Source organism: Colias eurytheme, chromosome 2 (assembly GCF_061535395.1).
Source record: "Colias eurytheme isolate Ceu_HAF_F1 chromosome 2, ilColEury1 Martin Lab GWU primary, whole genome shotgun sequence".
Classification (NCBI taxonomy): Eukaryota; Metazoa; Arthropoda; class Insecta; order Lepidoptera; family Pieridae; genus Colias; species Colias eurytheme.
Window position 1 is genome coordinate 2,377,925 of NC_142981.1, and position 22,158 is coordinate 2,400,082.

The window sequence follows — 22,158 nt, forward strand, 5'->3', positions numbered from 1 at the left end:
CTGTCATAATTGAATTATGATATACTTGTTTTAATTATTGGACTACAGTGTAAGAAAGAAAGACGTAGAAACTGGAACGATATAGGAAGCTAATTTTTTCCTCAAAAATCTATATACATATATATAAGTACTTATATAAAACTCAAAGGTGACTGATATAGTGATCTATTAACGCACAGCCCAGACCACTGGACGTATCAGACTGCAATTTGGCATGCAGGTAGATGTTAGGACGTAGACATCCGCTAAGATAGGATTTCCCGAAATTCTTGCGGGAACGGCGAAAAACGGGGATGCACGAACAAAGTCGTGGGTGGAAGCTAGTGTAAAATAAAATAGTATCGTTTGAAAAATAAGATCGGTCAATTTTGTGAAATATACATTCGTATTACGTAGGTACCTACTGGATATTGGAAAATATTTGGAAAATGTTCAAGAATATTGTTTAAAATAGATATAGACTATGAGCTATTGGTATGATTATGTAAAAAGTGACCTTGAAGAATATTTTTTTGCCATGACCTAGGATAACACAAAGTATATTGTTCTAGACACTGCAATAATTAATCATAGTACATTATTGTTTTCTCAACGCAAGTTCTTTTAATCTATGTGAAGTAACGTTTACCTGCAAAATTATGTATTGTTATAATATGGCGTCTTTGTTTAATACAATATGTTCAGCTAATTAACAATGGTATGCAAATTATCATTATTTAGTTTTATACCTTTTTTTTACGTTGGGAAATGCATTTACGCATCTCCCTCTGCAGTTTTTCTGCGTGAGGGGGTATGTGGGACTCGCGAGAAGCCATACCCACTAAAACCCAACGGTGGCCGCACTGTTCACCTTCGGCGCCAGGCCTTATCCACATTTGGCCAGATCGTCGATCTGGTCAAACGTGGATGGCCATTTCACGAAATGCGACCATTTTTGTTTCTTTTTTAAAAAGCGATTCGCTTCTGGCGTTGTTTATTAAAGTCTAACCTAACCTAACCTAACTGTTTTCTATTGAAAAAACCATTCGCTTCTGGTATTCGCCGGCGCTATCGCGGCACTAACTTAAATGACAATAAACAAGTTCTTAAAATATTCTGAATTTTTTATGTTTTATGGACTCTCTAAGATATTTTATACGATCTGGCCAAATGTCGATGACCAAATCGTGAAACGTTGACGATTTAACGATCTGATCAAACTATGTTGGCCATTTCATGAAATGAGCAAATCTACGATATGGCCACGACATATACGTAAATAACAATATAAATGCCAAACTATTGTTTACATAGGTAGCTTGTTTATATTGAATAAATATTACCACGGTAAAAAACGAAGCTAATAAAACTTGGTAAAAACTAGCCGCATTATTAATTGCTTTAAATTAAGAACAATATTATGAGTCCAGCATGTAGGAATTATAATTACACAATTACTCTTTTAACCAGCTCTTATTGGCTATTGCATACTAGTTGCTCACCCCGGCTCTGCTGACCCAGACCTATTATCCATCTATCCAATGTTTATTTTTTTAAGAATTAATGTGTTTACAAAATTCCTAATCTAATCCTGATTAGGTACCTATTTAATATCCAAATTTATTCGGAGATTAAACAACTGAACTAAAATAATTAAAATCTGTTCAAAAGTTCTGGGGATAACGAGCCGCGGGCGGAAAGCTAGTTTTATAAACAAACAATTATAGATAAGCATCAATTATTCTAATTATTGTTCATAATCACCCGTGGCGCCCCTCACGTAGTCATAGCGTTACACATCGTCACATTAATATTATAGACACATACATAATCAATTAATATTATTTAAATTTTAAATCCGGCTTTTTAAATTATTGACGATATGTGACTTGAATCGTGAGTTCGCTTTTTAAATTCTAAATCTTAATACTATTTTAAAGGCGAAAGTTTGTATGGATGTATGGATGTATGGATGTTTGTTACTCTTTCACGTAAAAACTACTGAACCGATTACAATGAAATTTAGCACACATATAGAGGGTAACTTGGATTAACACATAGGATAGGTTTTATCCCGGAAATCCCACGGGAACGGGAACTATGCGGGTTATCCTTTGAAAACGCGGGCGAAGCCGCGGGCGGAAATCTAGTGTACCTATAATTTCAAAGTTGCGTGATTTGTTTAAGGTACTAAAAATGAAAACCATTAGCAAAAACTTCATGTAAGTATACAAATTACACACCTTACAGGTTGATTAAAAAAGAGTAGCCTAAGTTTTATTACAAACATACTTACCTACATGTGGATCATAAATAAATCAGCCCCTCAGAAAACGTTAAAATTATACCTATAACATGACCGTTACACTCCCGAATAAACAAACATATTAATTGTAATAAACATCGACTTGTGTATCCGTCTGTCCTTATTTACCAAGGACCCAACGGCCAACCCACATTCAAACGCTATATTTTTATCGCGCATTTCCCTCGATATTCACATTTATACGTAAAAATGTAAATAACATCGAAAACATAAACATAATCATGTTATTGCGTAGTTTTTTAATCGTGTGTGATCCAAATTTTCATATTTAAACTATTAGGTATATTTTTTTGGTTTTATAATTTTTGCAATTTATTAAGATTAAATTGTATGTAGGTATTTGATGTTTTATACATAATTCCCGTTAGGAAATACTTTTAAGTTTTATCATGCTCCTTAGGTTTTAATAAGTGTGCCGAGCACACTTGTCAGAACTATGTGTACTCCATGACGTGACGGTATTGCCATGACGCGACCCTGATATTTTACTCTCAACGGGCCCAAAGAAGTTTCACTTCAAAAATTACTAAAGTCCTTTTCACCTAGGATGATTCCTGTGACACTTCATCGTGTTCCGAATTACGTATTTTATGTCTAAAAAGTCAAAATAATTTTAGTGCATAATATTTTTATTTTATGGCGGCATTATTACCAAAAATATAAAAATGAAACATCGTAACCTTATAAATAAAAAACAGTATTGTTTAGTTTAATATAATGAAAGATAAAATAAAATAACACAAAAACATAATACCTACGCAATTCGTGTACATGAAATGGATCGTTGAAAAATCATAGAGTTGGAAAATCATATAATCGGCGCCCATCTTGTGATCGTTTGTCAATCGAGTCAATCGTCTGTACGAGTACGTCAGCCTTGTATACAAGTTGCATTTTTATATTGTTACTTTACGTGGTATTCTGTTATTGTTACTAATTGTTATTGTTGACTTTTTGTTGCTGTTGTTTGCTAAGTTTCCTTAGTTAATTGTTGGCGAAATGCCGAAAAAACTAATTTTGGTACTTTATTCAAATCGATTTCATTTCCGTATAGAATATTATCGATTATCGGAAACAGTTGATACGATTTCAGTAACCGACATCTCTATACGTGTCAAAAATCGATGTGTCACAGAAATCATCTTAGGTGGAAAGGACTTTAATTTTGCATTTCCTAGTGGGCAGCATAGATCGTATAAGTCTTATTATAGTCCCACGTATTAAGATTAGCAATATTAAAACGTAATAAACACGTTAGAACAATATAAGAATTGACTTTTCATTTTATTATGTGTTTACTCAATTATAATAGCGTATAATGGTATGTATGAAATATGAATAAAGCCTCTAATAAACTTATTTATTGCGCAAACGTGCCTATTTTATGAGAATTGAAAAAACAATAAAATAACGGAAGTGGTCAGTAACCGCACGTCGGAAATCTATAAAATATTGCGTGTTGGTGATTCTTAAAAAAATATATTGTAATTGTTTGACTAAAAGTACATCGGAAGCAGGTTTTGTCAAAATAAATCTAATTTTGATAATAAACCCGGTATAGTAATGCAGAGATTGCCTTAGCAAATAAAAACTGCATTTAGTACCAAATTCAGTGAGTGTATTACGCTAGATTAAAAAAACCGTACTAAAAAATAAAAAAAAGACGTGTGGCACTCGGGGACTGCCGCGGTAAAGCTATAATTGCATAGCATGCCTTCAAGCCACACCTCCGCGCCCGTCGGAGTGGGGAGCGTGAGGTTTTTCGTTACGCAATTTCTGGATTCGGTCCCCGCGCTCAAGGCCCGCGATAGAAGCTATGCAATAGCTTAATATATTCTAGTGCGTGAAATGCTAGTAGTGATTTTCCTATAAACGGAGACGTAGATTCCAATCTCGTCTCACGATTTTTCCAATAAATACCTCTCGTATTTTTCCATAAATTAATTTAAAATACTAAGTTTATATTTATAACAAAACACTCAGGTTCATCATAAAAGAACGAGTAGGCCAGAAGTAACTTTATTTTAATCCAAAGCAAGAGCTTACTAATTTATGATCTTCTATTGGCTAGCGCTGATTATAATAAATTAGGGCGCGTTCCCACCGTTTCGTGACGACAGATAATCGTGTAGTTTTAAGTGTCGTGGCTTATATGTTTAAATGGAGGTGTTCACATTTAGAACGACACAATTTACTGTCGTCTACGACAGTTTTTGCAGTGACGACACTTTGTCGTGACAGTGGGAACGGCAAGCACGACAGTCGTAAAACGATAAAAAATCGTGGACGGCAACTCTATGACGTCCATTGAACTCAGGAGAGTAAACGCACTAGTAATCACCAAGCGAACGCAGAGGCGACTTGATTTCTAGCTTGCTGATGATGTGTAAACGACAAAGCGACTGCCAGGAAACGATAAAATGTCGTCGCGATCCAATGGGAACAGCTAGATACGACAGTCGCTAAACGCTAAAAAAAATGTTGACGACAAACAATCGTTATAATGGGAACAGGTAGAGACGACAGTCGTCGAACGATAAATTAGTCGTTACGACATAGTGGGAACGCGCCCTTATTATTACGTTTAGCGAATTAAATATAGACCAACTCTTTACATCACGTCGGATCTCAGATTAATATATTCGGTAAGATAAACATATCTATAAGTTTAAAATTTTAATTGCCACATTACGGCATTTTTATTGCCAAACTGATTTCATAATTAATTAGTTATCCATATAATCAATGAATTTTGTACCGGTTCTTTTTATTAAGAGTCCTACTTCCTATTTGCTATTTTGTTGTTTGTTTCGACTTTTAAAAGGCAAATAATCTGTTGTTATCCACGTATTTGTACTCTTAACATTTGAAATACATAATTTTAAAAACCAAATCGTAGCCACGCGAAGCATTTTCCGCGCGAAGCGGTTAGTTCTGTTTAGTTTCGTCCAGTAATCGTTTTCCTTATGTTATAGGTTATAGGTATTAAATGTCAGTGTTTTTTTTATTAAATCGGTACTTTTCTTTCAGATAACACAGCCTGGTTTCAGCGGCTGCAGGTGACCCTGCGCCGTCTTCCTTCACCTCGTCTGCTGTTCTACTTCACATGAGGTTTGTTATCATTTTATTGATTTTACATTACTAAAAATAACATAACATATAGGATGTCTAGTAGAAACCGTTTTATAGGAATAAGATTGTCATTAGTATAAGTAAAATATAGACTGTTACTTCCTAATATAATGTACCTAGCTTCCCATTCTTGAAAAAATCATTTTAATGATTTTTTCAAAATCGGCTCAGTGCTTATGGAGCCTATTCAATACTAAATAAACAATAAAAATTTTCTCTATTGATATAGAAGTGTAGACTAGCTTCACCGTTCACAACCCAGACCAGCCGGGTTTACCTATACCCGGAGACCAGTAAAATATTTTCAGGAATAATGTAGCTTTCAAATGTGACTAATTCTCTAAATCAGTTCTGCAGTTCCACAAACTTAATGTTAGCACAGATTAATAACTCTTTATTTCAACTATATCATTATATAAGTTTAAAGTCAACTAAAATACTTTAAATCTATTATTTAAACGATTATGTTTTGATAACAAAAAATAACGTTAGATACTGGCAATTAATTGAATTTTATTGTTTAATAAAACTGTTTATTAAAAACAATATAAGTTAATAAACATTCGTTTAGTTTTTTTGTATGAGTAATTCGGTGTTTACAATAATTATATGTTGTTTATTTTAGAGCTGGTTGATTCAATGAACTTGTTTTGGCGTCAAGGAAAAGAACTGCTGTTTAGAGTTGTATGAACACATCATTAAGATTTAAATAATGGTTGTTATGTTTCAAATGTGATTTTTAGTGTTATTTTAATATTTTATAAATACAAGCAAAAAACGGCTCATAAGAAGAACTCGCGTTTGAATGAAGTAAAATTTTCCTAAACCATTAAAATTTAAAAATAAACACCTCAAAAGTTGTGTCCGTTTAATCTGGAATCTGGATCATAATTATTGAGTCTAAAGTTGGTTACATACAAACATACAAGTGAAGCTAATAAAAATGCTATGTGAAAATTGAATGCATAATTGCAATCATTGAATAATACAATGATACATACTACAATGCCATCTAGTACAAACTTTGTAAAGCGTGTGTGTGCTATGGAAACTAGATTGATAAACATACCTACTTCAGATGTACATTATTTTTAATGTATGTACATACGTCATAGATATCATACATTCAAAGAACACTATAGTAGATAAACAAAATTGTTTTTCTATTGGAAAATTTAACGCTACTGTAAGTAAACCGAATCAAACGAATCGTTAATAAATATTTTATTAATAAGTATTCATAATAGGTGGACCGGGAGGCACAACTAATATATAAAAAAAAAGACGGGTTGCACTCCGGGAGTGCCGGCAGAAGTGAAAACTGAAAACGCGCGTAATAGAGATAGACCGGGAGATATTGACACAAAATTTCGAGTCATTTGTAACAGGATGGCGGTTCTACAGGGGTCTTAGTACGCAATGACAAAAAGAAAAATGATGGTGTGAACGCTGGTACCGGCGGCTTAGTCGCGTGGGCGTTAGTCGAACTCGTCGGAAAAATAGTGTGTGAACGTGCCTCGTCTCAGGAATATGGCGGCTCAAGCGTTTTCCTTGTTTCTAACTAATCTTAAACAATTTTTTTTCTAATCACAGACAAGTGTTGCAATTATTTTGTGGTAAATCTGGCCTCGTTTACAATTAAATTATTGATTACAGGTGGGGAAGCGCGGCGTGCACTTTGCTGCTCGCCATTTTAGGAATTGTTTCAGGTAATTTATTTAATAACTTACTTAATATTAAACCTCTGAGCGTATCTCTGTTACCTGAGTAAGGACGTTAGAAGCTAAATAAAACAAATAAATAAAACCAAACAAAATAACAGAACAACCAATATGATCTGAATTTGATCTCACCCACTCAGGAATATCAAAATATCCTATAAATCTGTTATAGCAGATGACGTACTCTCAGGACTCAGGAGTAAATAAAATAATATTTGCAAGTAATTAATGGTTTCAATTTTTCAAATACAATGTTTCAGCGTGTAATATGTATTATTATTTTCTCGTTATCTTTTGATAACGGACAACGGTAGACGGTTTTGAGTTATTATGATATTATTATTTATGTATTCAGGTGGATTTTCAGGGTCATGACATTAACATTCACAGCCAAAACTATTACAAAAAATGTCTATGTCACAATACTCTCGTGCCATATTTTTTCTATTGCTTACCATTTTAGGCAAAAATACTTTGCTCTATTATTAACCTCTATAAACTTAGACCACCACTTCAATAATCGTTTATATGCAATGTTTTTATGTAATTTAAATCAGTTATCTCTAGCTTAATGTTTTCTCCAGGTAAAAATTCAACACACGATGAGTTCTCGCTAGCAGTGACAGCATGTGTAGCCGGAGACGGGGCAGACGCCGCCCCGGCTTTAGCCGAACTGGCCGCGTTGACCTTAAGAAGAGCTGGCATCAAAGCACACGCAGTTCTTCCCCCAATATCATGCATATCACCATCCCGAGCAGACTCTTATTCTTGCCGAAAAGCTGTTCTTGCAGAATTAGGACAAGCTAGACTGCACGTAGCGATGCTATCAGTGCCAGCAGCTAGTGTCCCAGAAGCATGGTTGCTACGTGGTACAGGATTCGATGATTTGGGTGATGTTACTCCACCAACACGAAGAGTATGTGTTGCGTCACCACCGGCAAGATCGCTTCTAGATCTTGCGGATAAGGATGTGGCGCAGAAATATTATATATCACCAAGTGAAATAGCCGAAGTGCTTGGGTCTCAAATGATAGAAAATTCGTCGTCGAAGTAGTAAGTTATTTCTTCTCCTGTCATTTTCTTTTAATAAACTCATAAAAGTCATAAACCTTTGTAATTTGATTAGTATTTTTTATAGATACATAGCTCAATAATTCCATAAAAATTAATTTGAATAAAATCTTTACAATAATCTTGTATTAATTACTTACGATTCCATTTTAAGAATGTTAACAAACCAATAGATAACTCTTTAAGCAAAAATCTTTTATTTCAGCAAATCTAGTGAATCCTTAACATCAATGGAATCAATCTGGTGTAATGGCAATAATACGTGTGCAACACTATTCACCAGTGACGAAGGTGAAGCGAGACTCTTCCAATCAGAAGTTAGACACAATGACCTTCGCGCAATAGTCGTTCCATTAGGAATAAATTTACATAGAATTGCACCAATTTTCGGAAACAGGACACTGATTTGCGACTGGACTGAGCATTTCAAAGAACCATACCAACCGCTTGGACCGCCGCCGTGTGATGGCATTGATCCAGATTGGTGTTCGTTCGAGAGTCGACGTCTAGTTAAATGGATTAACACAACAGCTTTAGCAAGATCTCCAGCTGCGTTGCGAATCATGACACGATTCAGAATAAATCTCTTCGAGTTGCAAGAACTAGCGGATAACAAGAGACATTGGGGAACAGAAGCCGCTGCGCTTGACTTTTTGACAGCTCATCCTACTCGTGGAAATTCACGTCAATTACGAGTGGTGGTCTTCTTGCCAGTTGCAACTATACGGGAGGTTTATGATTCCTCAGCGCTGGCTGCGGCTGCCGCATTAGCTGATAGAGATCTTGAAAATATGTTCCCTGGAATTGCATTTTTTAAGGTAAGACATTTCTTATGACACCTCTTATTTAGAATTTTTAGCATAATTGTTGTTGTTTTATAGTTTAACTGTAGCGTGAAGCTTCACAGGATAGAAACAAACATAATGCAAATACAAATTAACAAAGTAACAATTTTATCAGAGACATAGAAATGCCATCCTGATTCCTGTCCATTGGTTTTAATCATGCCATTTCAAAGTATACGTTGTAACGTTACGCATTACCATTTTGCTAAGTTCTTCCATGCGTACAATTTAAGGTTTTACGCTCACAACGTTATTCAACGTTCTTATAACCGTTGAATTAATAAGTAAAGCTCATAACTTATTCATTTTTCTAGGTTCAAACGTACGACGACCGTTGCAACGCAGCGGAAGCGTATAAATACTTAATAGATGCGTTAGGGACGGGGGAGTATGATACTCTAACTGCCGCTGTGGGTCCGGCTTGTGGGGCGCCATTCGCTGATGTGGTACGACAGGGTCCAGCACATGGTCTTCCAGCTTTGGCTTATACGGCTCAATCACCTCCAGCTGCTCCAGCTGCTCCAATAGCTTTGCTAGCCGCTGGAGATGCTAGAACTCCAGCTGAAGCGATTGCTGCTTTAATGGGCTCTTTGGGCTGGAGACGAGTAGTGTCTTTGAGTGAATCTTCGACACATTCAGCGCTTGCTACGGCCAGTTTGGGAGTGGACTTCGTTGTGCATTTGGAACTGCCGGACGATCGATTGGACAATGATCCGGCTATTTTTGCTCAGGTAATTATAGTTTCATAAGTCACTATTTATTTGTATTAAAATGTATATTATAATTTGTGTGAATACTATCGAATCTATATTAACATAACAAAATTAAGTTCGACATTTTATTCGTGTGAAATTATAAACTGTTTTGTTTTAGTGCATGATCTGCAAGTCTATTTAATTATTGAGTTATCGGGCAAAAAACTTCTTAAATTCATCAGATTTGTAACAGAAGTATTTTTTTTCATTCAAGCTTTGGATAAACATACTCAAATACTCATTTATAAACAGAGCTTTGACCATACAAGAACAATTTTTTTTATAAGTAACGGTAATCGTAAAACGGTGTATAATATACAGTTAGTGCCGTAAAATACAGCTCTATTTTGTTAGAAGATACCCACAAAAAATAAAATAACAAACATAGAAAAAAATATTGTCTTCAACAGCCCTCGTATGTTATAACCCAACTACACGCAACATCGATGTATATCGAGAATGTAAATTTGAACTTTGTATCGGTGCCTTAACATATTCAAGGTTAATAATTATTATAATATTAGATTTCATTTTTTTTATTATCTATTCATAATTTGAATGATAAACAGTTCACATTAACCAACTTTTAATTAAGTTTATATGGCACTATTTCATCTCGTTAGATTTTTCTTAAACATATTATTGTATTCACCGTTTCATCATAGTTAAGGTTTTTTTCCACCGTGTGAGGATGTGTAGCGAGGAATGTGTTTGTAAACCAATCATATCGCTTCATTTAGTTTGAAGTATGATGCGTTAAGCGATTGAAGCGATACTATTGGTTATTTACAAACACAATCCTCGCTACATATCCTCCCACATTATTAGTGGAAAAGCACCTTTAGAAGATCGATCGATCGAGATTCTAAACTAATATTATCATTCAACAGTGGGCAGATCGCGCCGCTCGTACAAACGGACGAATTATATACATTTGCGTAGAAGACGCTAGAGCAGTACGGCAAGCGCTATGCGCTGGTCACAAGTCAGGTCTAACCCCTAGTAATGGGGCGGTTTGGATCCTCCCCTCCACTCTCCCCCCCACTTGGGATATTCCCACGGAATCGGATACGTGTTCCGCGGAGGAAATCGCGGAAATGAGCTTGGGGCATATTTCCGTGGCTCCTGACTGGTTGCTGCCGTGGTTGGATGATGTGAGTTAATTTTTATTTAAGTCCATAGTAGTTAAGTTTGATCTGAATTCTAATAAAATGTACTTATTATTCTCACTAACAATGTTTTCACATATGTATAATATACTAGTAATACCTATATTAGTTTAACCTTTAATACTTATTGCATAGTAAAAAAGAAAAATCCTTATTCAATATTTTACCTTGTAAAATATTGTATAAGGATTTTTAAACTAATTAAATATTAAATAATTAAATTTAATATTTTTAAACTAACAAAGAATAGAAAAGCTTCGATTTCGCTTATTAAAACTTGTTTCAAAAGGTCTTCTTCTGGTAAGCGTTCTATTTTATTGCGTCAATAGAAAACGGTGAATTGAAATCCATACTAATATTATAAATCCCACAGGAACGGAACTATGCGGGTTTTTCCTTGACTGCGCGGGCGAAGCCGCGGGCGGAAATCTAGTAGCTGATAAATTAAAGCATTTAAGCACTCATTTTTTCTTTAAAAATTTCAGGAAGTCGCAAACAAAACTCTATCAGAAGAAAACGAAGCATGGCAATCTCGTTGGCGAGAAGCGTGTACTTGGCTCAAAGTGGATTGCAAGAACCCCGGACCACATGCAGTATTATTATACGACACTTTGCGCCTATGGGCCAGTACCTTGAAACAATTAATAGCTGATACACCAACTGCGCTCAATGACTTGCATGAACCAAATCTTATTAGGTAAGAACCGTCATTTTTTATTGCTTTTTATAATGCTGCTGTCCCGGCAAACCTTGTTCTACCTTACTCTTATCACTTAGAAAAATAGATGTTGGCCGATTCTCAGGTCTACCCAATTGGTACACAAAATTTCATGAGAATCGGTCCAGCAGTTTCGGAGGAGTATGGTAACTAATATTGTAACGATTTTACTAACATTTAGATATTTATTTATTTAATTTTAAATTAACATTGTGACGAAGATTTTGTCATAATATAGTTTTACTTGTCTAAACAATATTCTTAGGAACTAATGAGCGTTTTTCTGCTTACAGAACATTATTAGCAAACGCAACATCGACAGAGTATGTTGGTCTAACTGGAAAATTTGAATGGACTAAACTAAGTGATGACAACGGCGCAGTATACGCCCGAACATCTCCACTAATAATTTACCAATGGGACGGTCAAAAACGACGGAAAATTGCCCGCTGGTCAAATAGTAACTTGGAATTTGAAAGTTCTTTAAAATGGTATACCACAGATGGTCATGTACCAGATGATGGCCATGAAACATGTGCCCTACAATCATTAGCGGATACATTTCGGATAGAATGCCGAACTGCGTCTATTCTTCTAGCATCCTTATTATTAGCATTTACAGTGACGCTTTTAACAGCATTGGTAATATACTGCAAACGTCGCGCAGAAAAGAAGTACCGTGCAAAACTAGAAGCTTTAACATTAAGACGACTGACAATAGGAAAAACAGTTGGTTTAGACCCTTGGGAGATACCACGAGAACGCGTAGTTATCAATCGAAAACTCGGCATGGGGGCGTTTGGAACAGTTTATGGAGGTCATGCTTTATTGGCTGAAGATCGTGGTTGGACAGCCGTAGCAGTAAAAACCCTTAAAGCCGGCGCTAGTAATGAAGAAAAGGTCGACTTTCTATCTGAAGCAGAAGCTATGAAACGCTTCGACCACAAGAACGTAGTACGACTACTGGCTGTTATAACAAAGACTGAACCAGTTTGTACAGTTATGGAGTTCATGTTATACGGAGATTTAAAGAATTATCTTCTAGCAAGACGGCATTTAGCAAACGCTGATAGTAGTGATGATCCAGAAGAACAAGTTTCAGCTAGACGATTAACTGGAATGGCTTTGGATATAGCTAGAGCATTATCATATCTAGCTCAAATGAGATACGTACATAGGGACGTAGCAGCTAGAAATTGCCTAGTGAGTGCAAGACGCGTAGTGAAATTGGCAGATTTCGGCATGACAAGACTTGTTTTTGAGAACGATTATTATAGATTCAGTAGAAAAGGAATGTTGCCAGTGCGGTGGATGGCTCCAGAAAGTTTGGCGTTCGGGATTTTTTTACCGGCGTCTGATGTGTGGTCGTTTGGAGTATTGTTGTATGAAATAGTGACGTTTGGATCGTTGCCTTATCAAGGGCTCAGTAATAGTGAAGTTTTGAACAAAGTGAAGGGAGGACAGACGATCACGTTGCCGACGGGATTGAAACCACAGTTGTAAGTTATTATTTTAAATTTTTTGTAGTTTAAATTTGTACGATTTATATAATAATAATAATGGAATAGGTCTTGAATTTTCTGTATGCATCAAATTTATTTAAAATTAATTTTAACACAATAGTATTTGCCTATATTTTTGAATAGGCGGTAAAATTTGTCGAATCATTTAATAATTCATTAGAAAATAACTGTTTTTCATTATTTAAAGATTGGAAATGCACATTTAACGTAATGTCTACCAAATTTTCTCACTTTCTTTCTCAAGTAAGTTCAGTAAATAAACATTTTCGTTAATTATTTTTCAGGGAGGGTCTCATAAAATCGTGCTGGCAGGCGGAATACAAGTCCCGTCCTACCGCGTCCGAAGTGGCCGCGTTTATAGCGGACACTCCCAGACTACTCACACCGTGTCTCGATGTGCCGTTGGATGCACTTTCATTAGACGCTGATTCTTGGCGCTTACCGAAAGAGATTGCTGATGTATGTATACTGTAATAATTGCTTTATACAACTATAAACAACGTTAAAAACACTAAAAATGACATAATTATAGTAACTCTTACAACACCAACACTAATTCTTGTGACACTAACACTACCTATACACTTAAAATTATTGTAATGACGATAATATTACGACACTAACGTACTAACACCAATCCTTATGACACTGGGCTATATCTTTATAGAATTTCTGCTACTTAATATTTTTTGTAAAAATATTACAATGAATAATATTAGAGTACCGATAGTTTAATTTAAAAATTAAAGAAATACACATTTCCATTTATGATATTGACCCATTTATGAAATATTACCCATAATATTATTAAGAAATAATTAATAAGTGTTCTGTGTAATTTGAAAAATTATTTATTTTAATTGTTTGTCTTTCCAGGCTCGTTGGGTATCCTGGGCAGCTCCAGCATCAGCGACCACAGACACCACGTACCTCAGTACAGATGCGCCGAGAGAAAACGATAGGTTCCTTCCTTAAAACTTACATTAGTATAGAAAATGCGGAAGTTTCTAGAAAATTTACCTAGATCAAAAAAAAAGACGTGTGGCACTCGGGGACTGCCGCGGTAAAGCTATTGCATGCTATGCCTTCAAGCCACACCTCCGCGCCCGTCGGAGTGGGGAGCGTGAGGTTTTTCGTTACGGAATTTCTCGATTCGGTCCCCGCGCTCAAGGCCCGCGATAGAAGCTATGCAATAGCTTAAAAATTTTGTAGAAGTTGTACATTGCTCACTTAAAAACTAAATTCACAATATTGTTAGAGGTGAACGTGAACCAATGATGTACATTATGAATAACTAACAATAATAATATAACTAAACTAGCTTTCCGCCTGCGGCTTCGCCCGCGTTTTCAAAAAAAAACCCGCATAGTTCCCGTTCCCGTGGGATTTCCGGGATAAAACCTAGCCTATGTCACTCAGAAATGATGTAGCTTTCCAACAGTGAAAGAATTTTTCAAATCTGCCAAGTAGTTTCGGAGCCTATTCAATTCATACAAACAAACAAACAAACAAAAAATCAAACCTTTCCTCTTTATAATATTTGTATAGATGTATAGATAACGCCCGGATCAAAACTTGTTGTTACGATAAATGACAAACTTTCTGCCTAAATAAATAAACTATTATTATTAAATACTAGAATTAGTGAAGAAACACTCGAATAATAAATTATATAAGTACTAGTTCTTTGTTCCTACATAATAGAAAAAATTGAACTAAATACGTAATTTTAATGTATGTATGTAATGGACTTTATACGTAATTTAGTTGATAAAAAATATATAATATAAGAAAATTTTCTAAAAACAAAATTGTAAGATTTATCTTAGAAAGAACCGCCTTAACTTTTTGGATCTAAAAGTAGACATTTTTTTAAGTCGTATAAAAAAAATATCTTCTAAATTATTATTGCATTAGCATTGTATTTCGCATGCGATATTTTTTTCACATAACAAAGAAAAAACTATCTATCTCTTTCATTTCTTTTGCATAGAATGAGATGGCTTACGGTTCTTATAAAATGTTATTAAAAAAATTGTCAATCACAAATTAATGTGTACGTACTTAATTCTAAAAATTTATTATATAATTTTATATTTATATTTATCGTTTAGAATCTCAATATACGTAATGTTTACTTTAAGTTAAAATGAATTAAAATAAATTATTTACTTTAAGTTAAAATGTTATAACTTATTTATTTATATTTATTAGCAATGACTTATAATTTGTATTTAAATCAAATTTAGTACCTAATTGATACATTCCGAATAAATCTAGTCAACTTGTAGCTAAGTTTAAGTTATGTTTAAGTAATTATTTTGATTGTATGTTGTTTTTGGGTTATGTGTACTGTGTGTATAGGAAAGACATTACAAATAAAATATTTTTTTTACACCTACTTATGTTGTTTTATTGTCCCAGTTTACTAGAAGCGCAATAATAAGAATCTCCATATTATAAATTGATATCAATACATAATTATAATAAAATTCTAGAAAAGTGATGTCTGTACAATAAAATATGTAAAAAAAATTAGCAGGGGTTATTATTAAATCGATTCCAAACCCAAAAGTAATTAAAACATTTTTCTTCAAAAACAGTTTGTCTGTCTGTTGTCTGTATGTTTGTGCACGCTAATCTCAGAAACGGCTTTTCCGATTTAGATGCGGTTTTCACTAATATATTGTGGTAATCTTCATTTAACATTTAGTGTTTATTTCATGTCAATCGGTTCGTAAGTAAAAAAGTTATGACCATTTAAGTATTCACGGCGAACATTTGCTAAGGTATTCTATTGTACACTATACAGAAATGTCCAGGTCATAGAAATCTAAATAACAAGGCACTATAGTCCTTTTCACCTATGATGATTCCTGTGACACTTTTTCGTGTTCCGAATTACGTATTTTATGTTTAAAATGTCAAATAATTTTAGTGCATAATATTTTTATTTTATAGCGGCATTATTACCAAAAATATAAAAATGAAACATCTTAAGCTTATAAATCAAAAACAGTATTGTTTAGTTTAATATAATGAAAATAATGATGAAAATAATATAATGATTCGGTATCTTTATCTTTAGTCGGTATCTTTAGCGTTAAATCCTAGTAAAACAAAGTTCATGGTATTGGGATCTAAAAAACAAATAAAAGATATCGTCAGTAATAATTTGGACATAAAGGTACAAGGTGTTCCAGTGGAAAGAGTTTTAGAGGTTCGTAATCTAGGACTTATTTTTGATCAAGAGCTTCGATTCGAAACCTACATACAAAATTTAGTCAGGAACTGTTTTTATCGTTTAAAAATTTTATATCAAATTCGTAATTTTCTCAGCACTGATATTCGAACTAGGTTATGCGAGGCTCTTGTTCTTTCTAAATTTAACTATGCCGACTGTGTATACGGGCCTCGACTTCTTGCAAGAACAGAGCGAATAGTGCAGCGAGTGCAAGATAATAAGCTGGAAATTGGTAAAAACCTTTGTTTTGTTACCCTAAATATTGTCTCAAAAGTCACAAATGCTATCGTGTCCGCGTCTTAAGATATTGAAGGTCAAAGGTCACAAAAAACGATTTTTCGCGAATATCTCGGTTCCTATTGCTTAATTGATATTTCACCTATTATGAAAGTTGTAGAGTATAAAATTCTCTACAACTTTTGTCTAAACTTTTTAAAGTGAAACTTTTATTACCTTTTTGGTCTGTGTAGCGCATGTCGCGTGTATCGCGGCTGCCGAGTAGGTATACCTACTCCGATACTCGGCAGCCGACCGACACGCGACATGCGCTACACAAAGCAGTGTTCGGAACCGTTCGAACAGTTTCACTTTTACCGTGGTTTCATAAAACCACACAACATTTTTTTTTATACGATCAACCGTTTTTGAGGTAGAGCGCGAAGAGTGCGCAGCGTACAGTCATATATGAGCTAATGCAGGGTCAAGCGTTAGTTACAGTTATCAGTACGTTGTATAAAGTCAATTATTGACAAAAAAATTATAATTATTAAGCAATGCCCATTATTTCTGTACTTATTCTTAATTATTTATATTTAATTATTCAACTATAGTATATTATTATTTCTGGATTATCTATTTTAGTTATATTTTAAAATAAAACGACATTAACAAAACTACACGCAATTCATCAAATTAACAAAACTAAATAAACCTGTACAATTGTCAACACTTCCACCAACAAGTGGACCAACAAGTTGAATAATTAAATATAAATAATTAAGAATAAGTACAGAAATAATGGGCATTGCTTAATAATTATAATTTTTTTGTCAATAATTGACTTTATACAACGTACTGATAACTGTAACTCACGCTTGACCCTGCATTAGCTCATATATGACTGTACGCTGCGCACTCTTCGCGCTCTACCTCAAAAACGGTTGATCGTATAAAAAAAAAAGTTTAGACAAAAGTTGTAGAGAATTTTATACTCTACAACTTTCATAATAGGTGAAAATATAATTTAAGCAATAGGAACCGAGATATTCGCGAAAAATCGTTTTTTGTGACCTTTGACCTTCAATATCTTAAGACGCGGACACGATATCATTTGTGACTTTTGAGACAATATTTAGGGTAACAAAACAAAGGTTTTTACCAATTTCCAGCTTATTATCTTTCATTCCGAGGTTGACCCCTTTTTTTACCTAATTTCACTGGGCTATACACCTTAGTCAAAATATGTGGCTTGGCCATTTCGCTACATTCACATCGGCGTAAGGTGAAAAATTAATTCACTGTTCATTACTTTTGTGTTATACAATAGTTCTTGTAGTAACGAACGGCCAAGCCACATATTTTGACTAAGGTGTAGAGTTTGTGAAGTTAGGCCTTGTAGAGTTAGGGCGTGTAGTGTTAGAAGCTTGGCTCTACATGAGATCTGATAACTTTTTGACAGTGCGAATCATATGGGCTCGTCTTGGCAACATTTTACATGAAAATGTTTTTGGTGGGATTTCATTTCTTTTTGTAAGTTGTTTGTAACAAAATTTTTTTTATTGCATATTTAGAGTACCTATACATATATATCTAGGGGAACCAAGTTTTAGATTATTAGATTAGACCTCTAGCGTCATCAAAATTTAATTTAAAATTACAGGTCTCATACGAACTCCCATCCCCTAGTTTAAGGGGTTGGGGGATGAAAGTTACAAGTTTTATAATTTTTTTGTTGTTTGTGTGCTAATACTAGCTTACATACAAAATTTCAGCTTCCTAGGACATTAGGAAATACCTTAAGAATTTTGATGATCATCAGTGAGTCAGTGACGAAATTAGCGTTTTTTAGATATAAATAAAATCTGAAGTATAAAAGCTAATGTAATTTAAACTTAATATATTCAATAAGTCCGCTATTGACAATATATCCCGAAAATTTTGTTGACATGTAAACTAAATGTAGTTTAAAAAACGCTTTTATAAGTTAAGGCTGCAGTCTAGCAAAATTGCGTTTTCAACAAGTTATTTGGCAATTTTTTCCCGGCTATTGAAATGATAAACTGATTTTTTTTCTTGTTTATCAATAAGTGTTATATATACGCAATGCGCGTGAATTTTTTCACATTTATAAAGTTAGTTTATGTGACCTTAATCAGGCCTTCAAGATAAGTCTCTTTCCCCCAAAGACCTTTCGAGCAAAGTTTGTGCACTCACTACGTTGCAACCGATTACAATTTATAGAATTTGATCAGCGCATTATTATCCTTATATAGTCTTAATTAAAATCTGCTGAATACAATTGCCGAAAAACTTATGATTTTCCTAATTAGAACGTTATAAATTCATTAAATTCCCATTTTTTGCCTTACAAAAAACTATTGATAAATACTGCTAAAAGTTATTTTTTCCATTAATTTATTCGAGTTGGTTGAAGACCAATGAGTATTAATCCTTTAAAATTTTTTTTCGAATTTTGATAATTCTTTAAAAATATTAAAAAAATATTTAAAATAATTAGGAAAAATCCTAGCGAATTTCTTTAGTCGCGCTCCTTGGGCCGGAGCGTTCTGACGTGTGCTCTACGCTCGATTTTCCTTCATACCGAAGTGAAAGTTGCTCACTTCATTAAATTTAATATTTTTATTAATTGATTATTTTTATCTTAGTTTTGTGCAAATATTCGTACACATTTGATTTCGATATAGAAAATAAACGAAAAAAATATGCGTGTAACTACTAGAAAAAAAATTATCTTCGAACATAAAGTTAATGAAACCAAATAGATTACAAAGGTCATTGGCAACAATTTCGTTATTTTACGGGGTGTCAGTAAAGGGATGTATATTTCTTTAAAACTAAAGTAAGCTCATAAATTTTCTTATAATATAATTTTTTTTTGAAGTTCCAAAAATGTTTATTTTTCGTTTGAGAAATACGAAATATAATATAAACTTGTTTACTCCAAAATCCATAGTAATAAATGCGAAAGTAACTCTGTCTGTCTGTCTGTTACTCAATCACGCCTAAACTACTGAACCAATTTTCATGAAATTTGGTATAGAGATATTTTGATACCCGAGAAAGGACATAGGCTACTTTTTATCCCGGGAAAATGACGCAATCCCGGAAATCCCACGGGAACGGGAACTATGCGGGTTTTTCTTTGACTGCGCGGGCGAAGCCGTGGGCGGAAACCTAGTTCCAAATATGTCGAGGTGTTTTCATTTTTTCTTCTAGTCATTTTGAACGTAGCGGCATGTTGTTTGATTATTAATTTTATAACTTAAATACAGGATGTTGGTTTTATATTCTGATCTTACAGACGCGCTGACAAATTTAGTCCACCATTTCTAGTTTAGTCCACCAACTCTAAGTACCAATATTAAAACGAATGGATTATCATCACATCATCAAAACTCAGATGTAACGGAAGATCACAATAACATAGAAAATTCAATGGGTGTTGAGAACTAAACAAACACAAGTAACAGAGACGCGAATAATAAAAAAAGAGGACGAAAACGATAATTCGTTGATGCTTTCCCTTTTCGACGTATTGTTAGGGTACATCACCAATCTGCAAAAAACAAAACTGATGATTCCCAATTGCTGATTAAAAATGAAAACAACAGTGGTGAAAATTTGCTGATCACAATGAAACATCCTTCAGTGGTAGCAGATTTACTTATTTAAAATGTATCGGTGAACAGCGTAAAGGAGAGGAGGACAGGAAAACATTATGAATGTGGATGGTGGATTGTATACAGGGTGTAATCGATATGTGTGTAGGCGATTATGACGTTATTATTGCAGGTATCAAAAAACTTAAAACTGATATCGAAATTACTTTACCTAATGAGCAAAATGACAATAATAACTTTTTAAAAGTATAACGAGAAATATCTAAAAAATTTACTTTATACACTCCAATATCAAGAAGGGAAAATGGGACTAGTGGAAGTTAAATGTCTAATTCCGGCAAAAGACATGAATGCGGAAGATGCGGTTAAAAATAAAAAAATTAATATTTGAAATACAATGCAAAAAAATAACACTTTTGTCATAGATAATAATCATGACTATTTTTTCCAAATTCAGGGACAACTAAACGTTGCAGAAGCAGAAGTCTGCTTATTTGCTATTTGGACTGGAGTGAATCATGATCGTCTAATATTAATTTAGTGAGAAACGTCTTCCCAGTTCAAAATGGAGAAATAAAACATCCACGCGAAGACCGACATCCGCGCGGACGGAGTCGCGGGCGGAAGCTAGTCAGAAATAAATATCTTTTGTTTTCATTTGCGCATTTTTCTATTTTATAATTTTTTACACAAACATTACATTTTTTTTTATTATATACAAAAAATTTTTATCCGTTTCATTAGTGAAACTGAACAACTTTCACTAAGAAACTTAAAAAGAATCAAAAGTGGCAAGACTACTCAAACTGTTGTTTACAGACATTTTAATATGCTTATGTGTATGTATTAATATAATATTATAAATATAATTAAAATAGAATAAATAAATAGAACGAAAATAAATAAATGTTATTAAAATAAATAATATTATATACTTAACAATGGATTTGATACTAAATATATACCTAATAATAAAATAAAAATAGGCAAAAAAATTTACCTATGAGATACAACAAAATTTTCCGAAGGTTGCACCAACCAGCGTATAACAATGATAAATAAAGTAAAAAACAATTATAAATTAAACCAGTCGTAATAATGAACTAATAATAGCAGACTTTCTAAATAAAAAAATACCACAAAAAATACAAATGTCAAAAGTCAAAAAGACTCGTATTCAGTTGGTAAGAAATTTCTAAAGTTGATCAGTTATATAAACATGAAGTTGTTTGTGTACTGATAAAAAGAATCACCCGGTGTAATTTTCACGAAAATTGTTTCAAATTGTCATTTTAGGTATCACTTATTACGAATATTAAATTATGCGTACGAATGATGTATTTTTTAAAAATTAAGTGGATCAACTTTCCCTTAGTATTATACATGTTTTGTATTATTTACATATAGTCCAGTGAGTGACATATGAGTCCCTCCAAGGGGGGTCTAGACTTCTAGAGTGCGTGAGTTAGTAACGTAAGATGTTTCTTCGTAAACATGTCAAGAGTCCCTAGGAAATAAACATACTAAAACCCCGGGACACTAGGAGGAGCCCCGGAGTGGCGGGAGGGGGAGAATGGGTCCATTTTTTCATTTTTCGCTTAAAACTCAAAAACGGTACATGTTAGAGAAAAACTTTCAAGGAAAAGTTAAAAGGCCATAAAATTATCTACAAGTTGTACCTAGATCATTTTTTCCTATATCTTACCGTTTCTGAGTTATACGCAGTAAAAAATGATTTTGGCTCAAACAATTTTATTTACATACTTGTTGTTACTTATGATGTTAGCTATCTTGTCCTGAGAGGTTGCTGGTGTT

The 22,158-nt window shown here is 33.8% G+C and overlaps 1 protein-coding gene across 1 annotated transcript in view; it reads left to right on the top strand.

Annotated features, from left to right (window-relative positions):
- LOC149910110 (uncharacterized) overlaps positions 1–15,640 on the top strand; it is a 37,621-nt gene extending 21,981 nt beyond the window's left edge. The window contains exons 2-11 of the mRNA XM_090110542.1: positions 5,336–5,416; positions 7,094–7,146; positions 7,743–8,211; positions 8,435–9,047; positions 9,389–9,805; positions 10,720–10,983; positions 11,484–11,695; positions 12,010–13,215; positions 13,524–13,698; positions 14,116–15,640. Of these exons, the coding sequence (XP_089966668.1) occupies positions 5,412–5,416; positions 7,094–7,146; positions 7,743–8,211; positions 8,435–9,047; positions 9,389–9,805; positions 10,720–10,983; positions 11,484–11,695; positions 12,010–13,215; positions 13,524–13,698; positions 14,116–14,214 (3,513 nt within the window). The 5' untranslated portion in view covers positions 5,336–5,411 and the 3' untranslated portion in view covers positions 14,215–15,640. The remainder of the gene's footprint in view (positions 1–5,335; positions 5,417–7,093; positions 7,147–7,742; positions 8,212–8,434; positions 9,048–9,388; positions 9,806–10,719; positions 10,984–11,483; positions 11,696–12,009; positions 13,216–13,523; positions 13,699–14,115) is intronic.
- The last annotated feature ends 6,518 nt before the right edge of the window (positions 15,641–22,158 follow it).